This window comes from Melanotaenia boesemani, chromosome 4 (genome assembly GCF_017639745.1).
Source record: "Melanotaenia boesemani isolate fMelBoe1 chromosome 4, fMelBoe1.pri, whole genome shotgun sequence".
NCBI classification, from domain to species: domain Eukaryota; kingdom Metazoa; phylum Chordata; class Actinopteri; order Atheriniformes; family Melanotaeniidae; genus Melanotaenia; species Melanotaenia boesemani.
Window position 1 is genome coordinate 29,492,087 of NC_055685.1, and position 9,530 is coordinate 29,501,616.

A 9,530-nucleotide genomic window follows, 5' to 3' on the forward strand; every position below is an offset into this window, starting at 1 on the left:
AAACCAGCATGGAAAAAATGGAAGGATGATTTGCCAAATTTATCCCAGGTTGTTATGTGCCGGCTGATTTTGGAAATGTGCTGCAAAGAGAGCTATATCACTCCAGTGATGCAAGCACATCTGGCTATGGTCAGTGCTCATACTTAAGACAAGTCAATGAGAATGGAAGTGTTCACCCCACCTTGATCATGGCAAAATCCAGAGTGGCGCCTATCAAGGTCATAACCATTCCCAGATTGGAACTGACTGCTGCGGTGGTGTCAGTCGTAACAAGTGATACCCTGAAAGAAGAGCTCGGGTTTGCTGGCATCCGCAAATACTTTTGGACTGATTACAAAGTAGTTTTGGGATATATCAATAATGAGTCTTGTCTCTTTCACATGTTTGTGTCCAACAGGATTAAAAAAAAAATCCATCTCAGAAGAACTTCACAGCAATGGAGATATGTCCACCAGTGACAAAAAAGGCCTAACCTTGCCTCAAGAGGTTCATGTGCTAGTGAACTTCTCACATCAAAGTGGTTTACTGGTCCTGACTTCCTGTGGGAGAAGACAATACCTCCAGCTGTAAAGGTCATAACAGAAATTTCACTCGGAGACCCAGAAGTCAAAAGAGCTCAGACACTGAGTGTAAAGACCAAAGAGGATCTGAATCTATCACAACTCCTGATAAAGTTTTCTTCGTGGTATAAAACCATGCAAGCTGTTGCACGTCTCCTTCGCCGTGTCAGAGGAGACAAATCAGCCAATCACAGCACTGTGCAGGAGCAAGAAGATGCTCAATGTGGCATTTTAAGGGACTTACTGAGACAAGTGTATTTAATTAAATTCAATTCAATTCAATTCAAATCCTTTATTGTTCCCAGAGGGAAATTGATTTTGCAGCCTGAACAACCACGTAGGACAAACATCACATCAAAACATCAAAAAACAAAATCAGAACCCATGGCATATGTCAAAAAAGAGATTCACACAATTCAAAACAATAAATGAGCTTAAAATAAATTCAATAAAATCACAGCTAAAACAAATAGAACAACTCTGTCACTTTAGGCCATTGCTGTTAAGTAGATGAACAGCAATGGGGACAAACGACACTTTAAGTCTCTTTGTCCTCCCAAAAGAGGCCTTGAAGCGACGGCCCGAAGGTAATAAAACAAACTCATTCTGGAGAGGGTGGTTCAGGCAGTTGAAAAAGCTTTCACTAAACTACCCAAGCGATTTTTATTTGCCAAACTTAGGCTCCGAACCAAGCAATGATACAAAAAGATTAAACCGATTCAATTACACTTTTATAAAAAGACAACATTTTAGTGCAAACATTAAAAGACCTCATCTTTCTTAAAAAGAATAACCTCTTATGAACCTTTTTTGAGGTGATGTCAGTGTGAGACTCAAAACATAATTTATTGTCAAGAACCACACCCAAATATTTATAACTGTCTACCTCCTCGATGGCAGCTGCTTTAATAACAGTAGACAGGGAGTTTGATAGAGACTTTCTAAAATCAATAACCATATCTTTGGTTTTGGACACATTTTTATGGAGGAAGTAGTTGTCACACCAGCTCACAAAATCATCCACAACCTGCCCGTGTGCTGTCTCACCTTCCTCAAGAAGACTAACGATGGCCGTGTCGTCACCAAATTTTAGAATATATCTATTATTAACATTACTGCGACACTCGTCAGTGTACAGAATGTATAGAAGAGGAGAGAGACAACAAGCCTGTGGAGAACCCGTGGAAGATGGGAGCACATTAGAAAACGTACCATTCAACTTCACACACTGGGACCTATTAGTAAGAAAATCCAGAATCCAGCCAATCAAATTAGGGTGAATCTTGAAGTCAATAAGCATTTCAACCAATAAATAGGGTTGCATAGTGTTAAATGCGGATGAAAAATCCACAAACAAAACTCTGGCGTTAGTTTTGGTGCCTTCCAGATGTTTTAACAACACCCTCCATGCTGCTACTCACCCTATATGCAGACTGGAATGGATCAAGGTACTTTTCTGCCTGGGATTAAACTTCTTTCTTAATGATCTTTTCAAAAGATTTCATAACCATACAAACAGTTGCTATAACTTATACATGCAATAGTGAACTGGGAATCTGTTCCACCTCTGCTGTGTGCAATGCTTGTTTATATTGTTTTATTAACTTATCTTATTGTTATTATTGTTATATTTATTGCATTCTATTCGCCTCTATTTTGCTTTGTACCTGTATATATTGTGTCTTGTGCTTGTCCTGCTTTACTGTTGGTGTTGTATTGCTACTGGTACTCAAATTTCCCTGAGGGCTCTCCGAAGGGATTAATAAAGTATTTCTATTCTATTTCTATTCTATTCTAACAAGAGAGGTCAACGCTACAGGTCTAAAATCATTTAAAACAGGAGAGCAGCACTTAGGCACAGGAACAATTACAGAATCTTTCCAAATCTTGGGAACCTTTTAAAGCTCTAAAGACAGCAGGAAGATATAATGAAAAATGACACTTAGCTGGTCAGCACATAATTTTAACACCTTCCCACAGATATTATCAGGTCCAGGGCTCTTGGCCCTAGTATGCCTCAGCTGGTTAGCCACCTCTTTACCATCAAAGGAAAAAGATGGAAGAGCAGCAGTCTTGCCTTTTAAAGCATCCAGTTGTTCAGTACCGTCAACATACCGTCAACGTAACCAAGAGTTGCACACACCAAGTTATGTTATCTGGGGCTCAAAAACTGGAAGCTACTGCAATAAAACATAAAAAAAGAAAGAAAAAAAATGAGAACTGTTTAAAATATTTCTGCAGCAGTCATTTACTTCCCCTATCTGGTGTCACCTCTTTTTACAGCAGACATGCATCATGACTAGAATCTGCGTGTTACATTTAGCATTTAGTTTGTGTGTTATATATAATTAAGATGATCACACTTTGCACCCACACACCAGCATTTTGCAGAATTCATATATAGCAATTCAGAGTTAAAGATTGCGAAGACACATAGATGTCTGTATTTTCACTTCTCTTTTTAATAAGAAGATGCCTTTTGACTTTTAGGGATAAAACAAATAGAAGTGTATGAGCCTTTCAGAAGGAGTTTGAGAATAATCAGTAGGCTACTCCTTAATATCTGCCTGCTGCAAGACTATATGTTCAGGGCTGAGTGGATGAGTTCAGATTGGGCCAAATGTAAGTGCAAACAATTCCCTCCCTGTGTCATTAGCCTGTTTTCTACCACTACCTATTCAGCTCTACTCAACTCTACTCTGCTTGGTTTAGGTTGTTTTCAGTACAGCTAAGTAAATCTGTTCCAGCAAGGCAGCCTGAAAGTCCTGCGACATGTAGGAGAGTATGATGGAGTTCTTATGAAGAAGTCATTCTCTTAACTGATCCAGCGATGTCACATATTTGCAAATCATCCTGCAGCCTGTAGACGTCACATTTTCAGCTTGTCTCGGCTCACTTGGAGCCAGGGTCAAGTAGGTGCTTAAACAGTACCTGGTACCAGGTGCTACTACCTTATGGAAAACCCTAAAAATCAAGTTGAGTCAAGTCGGGCAGAGAAGGTACCATTGGAAAAAGGCCATTAGTGCTAAGTGCCAATCCAGAGTGTATCCTGTCTGTTTTTAAAACTTCTTATTAATCTATCTTTGTTTCACATGCTTTAATACAAATAAAAATAATAATCTCCGTTCCACACTGAAACGTTGACCACAGTTTAACACTTTTAAATTTGGGCTATTAGTCAGAGAGGTTAATTGTTTTCTAAACTTTCCAAGCAACTCAACTAAGTTGTGCAGGTTTGCTGCTCAGATCATTGTTACTCACATAAGGTAAGTGGCCTACCCACATTTCCATTTTACTAAAATCCTCTTGTGGTAACATTGACAGTTTGCTGTTGCTGCCTTTGCATAAGTTACAATCTTCCATGATTTCAGCAAGACTGAGCAGCAGTCCCTTTAAAGCATCCAGTTGTTCAGTACCATCAACATTCTCAAAACGAAAAAAGAATTTATTGAGACCATCGGCTAAGTGTTTATCACAGTTAAAACCATCCAGAGAAATAGTGCAGTTACTCTTTGTCTGCATTCCCGTCATGATTTGCATTTCAGACCAAGCTCTCTTAACATTTTTACTGCGGAATTCAACTTCTGTGTGAAATGACCAGAGCCTGGACCAGGAGCTGTGCCATGTGTACAGTCAGGTAGGGTCTGATCCTCCTGATGTTGTAGAGAGCAAATCGGCAAGATGAAGCAACTGAGGCAACATGGTCCTTAAAGGTCAGCTGGTTGTCTACCATGACACCAAGGTTCCTGGTAGAAAACGGGATCCTCAAGGTGGGAGGAAGATTGAGAAATGCATCCATGCCTGCCTCACTGAAACATCCAGTGATTATTCCAAAGGATCACCACATCACCAAATGAATAATTGCTCACTTTCACAAGAGGGTTCAACATCAGGGGAAAGGGACTGACCATAAACCAGATCAGATCAAATAGATACTGGATACCTGGCATTAACAGAGCTGTTGCAGCGTATGTGCATCAATGTGTTAAATGCAGAAGACTCAGGAGATCTGTTGAAGAGCAAAGAATGGCAGACTTGCTAGCAGAACGTTTTTTGCTCCACTCTCTCTCTCCCATCAGGCAGAATGGACAATGCTTCACTTTGCTCATTTCTTTGTGAAGCAATGGCTATTGTGAACAGCCATCCCCTCACAGTTGACAACCTGTATGACCCAAATAGTCCTGAACCACTGACTCCCAATCATCTCATGACTATGAAACCTGATGGAGCCTTGCCACCCCCTGCAAATTCATCAAAGAGGACATGTATGTACTTAAGAGGTGGCATCATGTTCAGTATCTGGCAGAGCAATTTAGGAATCGCTGGAGAAGAGAATATCTCACCAACATTGCCACCACACAACGCCGGCATGCTCCAAAAAGAAACCTGAAGGTTGGCGACATCGTCTTGGAAAAGTTGGAAGATCATCCTCGCAATGAATGGAGATTAGCTAAGGTTGTTGAGACAGCTACTGATGTGGATGGACTTGTGAGGAAAGTAAAAATTAAGTTTGGTTATCAGAAGATGGAGAAGAATAGATAGCACTCTGGCAAAGTATCCATCATGGAGCGCCCTGTTCAGAAGATGATTCAGCTTGTAGAAATTGTTTAACTTTACACCCACATCCTTTTTTCATGTTATTTTATATATGTACATTTACACAGGTTTGCTTATCTGAATGACTGACAGCATAATGTAGACCTTAAGTGAAGGCCATTTTAAGTTTAGAAATCATTTGTGCTTTATTTTGTTCCATTTAATCACTTCTGATTTGGTGGGAGTGTAAATGACCTTCAGTAATGACCAAGTTTAACAAGTTTTCTAATCTTTATAAGTCTTATACACTGTCAAAAAGAAAGCTGTTTTATTTTGAAATTTGTGCTTTTATTATGAAGTAAATGGTGCCATAGAAATGGAAATACATAAGAGAGAAAACGAGGGAAAGAGCAAAGCAAACTATGCAACTTACATCTTGCATCTGTTCTGCATACGCTTGCTTTATGCTATAGCACTGTGTGAATATTTTTTCTAGTAGACTTAGGAAATTTACAAAGGTTAATCTGTCAAATACAGAGCTTTTTGTAATGCAGCCGATGCACCATCACAAGGAAAGTGATAAATGTCATGAGTGTTGGAGGTGGTGGTGAGGACCCATATGCAGGCTGTCAAGGCAGGAGGCAGAACAGTGCAGGTGACAAGGTTTTATTTTCCAAACTCAGGACATGGAACCACACACAACAGGGAGTAAACCATAAGGATCTGACGACAACAACTGAAAACCATGGGGTATTTATACAGAGTGGGAATAATCAGGAGCAGGTTAAGTGAATAGGTATCAGACCAGGTGAACTAATGAGGCAGGAACAGGACACAGAGCACATGAGGGAAAGTTACCAATAGGAAACTTAACTAAACATGACAAACACCAAAAACCTAACCCATGATCTTAACAGGAACTAAACATGACAAAAACCAGAACTATAAACCAAATTCATGACAAAACTAAAACATGACACAAACCATGATGACATCCCATGATCATGACAACAAATTAAAATGCATGATTGTGATGACAACTTGCAGACTGGGTCATATTTATTAAAAATTAATAAATTCCTAACATGCACCATAAGGCCCAAAGACTGAATAAAATAAGAAAAAAATTTACTTTTTTAGATTTATCACAAGAAATGTGTAACAGGTTATCTATACTTCGTTAACATCCTTGAGGAAAAAACTGCATTTGTGCTTTCTTGGCAAGATACTTCATTTAGTCAGTTCTTTCATTCATGCTGTGAATTATTCATTTTGTAACTGAATTGCATTAAAGGTTTCTTACCCTGCTGATTTAATAATAAGGCCAGTAACCTGAGCCACAGCTGCTTCTGCCTAGGCTACATGTCTCTTAGCAACAATAAACAAACAGTCCTGCAGGTTGATCCGGAGTTCAAACTAAACCTGTTCAAATTAGTTTATTAATTATTTTTCTGCAGAGCTCATAGGCTGAAAATGAGTTATGAAGTTATAGTGCCGCGACCGCACCATGACAGCAGAGCTGTGGCTCAAAGAGTCCAAGAGAAAAGTTCACCCGCAGAGCTGGATGTCCCGCAGCCGTCCTCAGGCTCAGCCACCGCGGGGTACCGCTCAGCGAAGTACACCCCGGCTGAGTGGTTCTCCAGCTACAACACCATCCTGGATCAGGCCGGTACCGACCGTCACGAAGCCGAGAGCATCCAGCGACAGTCCAGAACTTTGAGCCAGGACACCGGGAGAGCCACTTCGAAGACCCAGGCTGATGGAACACGTCTTCTGGGAGAGAGACTACAAGAGATCCACTACTGGAAGTCTGAGCTGCAGCGGCACATCGAGCAGCTGCAGGCCGACACAGACGCACTGCTGGCCCTGAAGACGCGGCTGGAGAAGGCTCTGGATGCCACCGAGACTCCCTACGCCATCGCCACCGATAATCTGACCTGCAGGGCGAGGAGGCTGGGACCGGACCTGGTCCGAGACACCGTGGAGGAGGAGCTGTTAAAGGTGAAGGGTGTTTTAATGTTTTTCACATAATAAACAAATGTGTAATTCAATTAATTTCTATTATTAAATAAAGAAGAGTTTAATAAAGTCTCGTTTTCTTTCCATAATAGGGACAAATACAGGATAGTGCTTAGGATATTGCCTAAAAATGGTATAATATTTATACAATGTACTTATTAAATAAGAATGTTAACATTATTTTTTTTATTAAGAAAACAGACATTTTCTATTTGCTTTTGAACAGATGCAATGATTATTAAATTATTTTCAGTATATTTCAAGCAAAAACTCCAGATATTGGTGGTTCAGTACCTCAAGTCTGAACATGAACTGTTTCTCTTCATGTGTGTGTGTGTTTATTTATTTATTTATTTATTTATTTATTTATTTTTGTCTGTTTGTTTTTTGGCTTGCTAACTAAAGGTCATATGATGAAATAAATCCTAGCACAAAAAAAATTAAAGGGATTATTACATAAAATTCAACAGCTAAACAAACTGAACATTATTCTTTGGCAATAAATTGAGTTTAAAAAAAAATCTGATTTATAGGTTATAAAAAATAAAATATTTATTCATTTTAGACCTGTAAACTAACTCGTTTGTATATTCTACAGTATAGTTACAGCCTCAGCAGACTAAGTCTGACTGTTTTATAGGAAGTGGACTTGATCAGGAACATCCAGGCTCTACTGAAGAGAACGACAGCTCAGGTTGTCACTCAGATCAAGTGAGTTTAAAATAAAGTTAACAGGCTCACTTATGAGTGACCTACATTAGTGACTTTAGACAACTTTATCGTTGTCCATTCATGTGTGTTAGGTTGAACAGAGAGGCCAAGCAGACGTTAGAACTGGACTGGTCTGATAAGTACCAGGCCTACAGCCTCGATGACCACAGTGGGAGACACAATAACATGAGTCCTGATACACAGCAGCACCCCAGCTCAGCCACCATGCAGGAGCAGTGAGTCTGAGAGTGTGGAAACATCAAATGAATGAGAAACTCTGCTGTTAATCCTCATACTTACCTCACAGAGTGCCTTCTGTTTTGCTGCAGGGTGTGTAACCCCTCATCGTGGACAAAGTTTACACAGGACAACCTGACCAAGGCCCTGGAGGAGGAACAGGCCACCACCCGTCTCAGGTCTGAGCACATGTTGGTTCATACTCTATTTAAGCTGCCAGAGAGTCTGAAATTGACTGTAAATGGTGTTTGTGTGTCAGGGGGTTGGTGGAGCAAATGCTGCAGGACACAACTGAAGATCTGAGAGTTCAGTGCTTCATTGTGGATCAAGCCTTCAACCAGCGCTGTGTGGAGCTTATTGATGCCAAAACCCAGCTGGAGATGAAGCTCAGTCAGGTAGACAAGCTGACAGTCAGAAAACTTACTGACTAGTGATTGATTATTGATTGTGTTACCATGTGTGTAGATTTTGGAGCAAATTGGAGCCCAAGAGAAGAACATTGTGGCTTTGCAGCAAGCCATCGACAACAAAGAGGCTCCTCTTAGAGTAGCTCAGTCCAGGCTGTACCGCCGCTCTCTCAGACCCAACATGGAGCTCTGCAGGGATCAACCTCAACTCAGGCATGCATACACAAACCACGAAAACCACTGCATTCCTTTTTGTCTCTCATTGTTTCCTTATATGTAACTTGTGTCTGCAGTTTGGAAGAAGAAGTGAGGCAGATTGATGCCTCTGTGGCATCTCTGAACCAGAAGCTGAGCGAGGCCAGAAGCTCCCTGTCCCACTTGGAGGAGTCTCGGATGGCACTTGAGAAGGACATAAACTGTAAAACAAACTCATTATTCATCGATAGGGAAAAGTGTATGACTCACCGCAAACGATACCCAACCATCTCAGCACTGTCAGGATACTGAACTCAATAACTTTCTTGTGTCTGTTGAGTTAGTTTTGGTTTTGTTATTATTGTAACTTTAAGACTTGTGATGGTTTTGGCTCCTTGCCTTGTGTTGGCGTGATCAGAGTGAACATAAAAAGCCTGAAACATAACAGTGAAGAACATTTACTTCCTCGCCTTCTGCTTTTCATGCTTCAGCTGTTTTTATGGAGATCCTGACATCAGCTCCCTTGGGTAAAACAGAAAACATAAAGCTACAAAACATAGCTGAAATTTATTTGTGGAGCATATATGGGTTGTAAATGGACTGAAAAATACTTAAGGGGTCTGACAACTGAAAAACTTATGGATCAAAATTCCAAACCAAGAATTGTAAGAGGGTCAAAACCTTACTAGTCTTAGGTTTGACATCCATCTGTGCTGGTAAAAGACAAGGAAATTCATTGTTTTAATATATAATTCTTATAAAAGCAGGTGTGTGTGATTGTTGGGAATAACATTTTTTGTGTGTTTACAAACTAGGATCCAGGCCACTTAAAGTAGAAATCGATAAGTAAAAATATAAAATAAAA

At 40.1% G+C, this 9,530-nt stretch overlaps 1 protein-coding gene across 1 annotated transcript; it reads left to right on the forward strand.

Annotated features, from left to right (window-relative positions):
- The first annotated feature begins 6,546 nt into the window (after positions 1–6,546).
- tekt4 (tektin 4) lies at positions 6,547–9,181 on the forward strand. The gene is made up of 7 exons (XM_041983586.1): positions 6,547–7,097; positions 7,756–7,826; positions 7,919–8,062; positions 8,156–8,242; positions 8,323–8,458; positions 8,529–8,683; positions 8,764–9,181. The coding sequence occupies exons 1-7, from the start codon at positions 6,570–6,572 to the stop codon at positions 8,975–8,977; spliced, it is 1,335 nt and encodes a 444-aa protein (XP_041839520.1). The 5' UTR covers positions 6,547–6,569; the 3' UTR covers positions 8,978–9,181.
- Positions 9,182–9,530: the final 349 nt, after the last annotated feature.

Bases quoted from the DNA above. Each gene is read 5' to 3' on its own strand.
- tekt4 (XM_041983586.1), top strand. From the start codon at position 6,570: ATGAGTTATGAAGTTATAGTGCCGCGACCGCACCATGACAGCAGAGCT. The intron at 7,827-7,918 runs GTGAGTTTAAAA...CATGTGTGTTAG, and splicing joins CAGGTTGTCACTCAGATCAA to GTTGAACAGAGAGGCCAAGC. The intron at 8,243-8,322 runs GTCTGAGCACAT...TTTGTGTGTCAG, and splicing joins CAGGCCACCACCCGTCTCAG to GGGGTTGGTGGAGCAAATGC.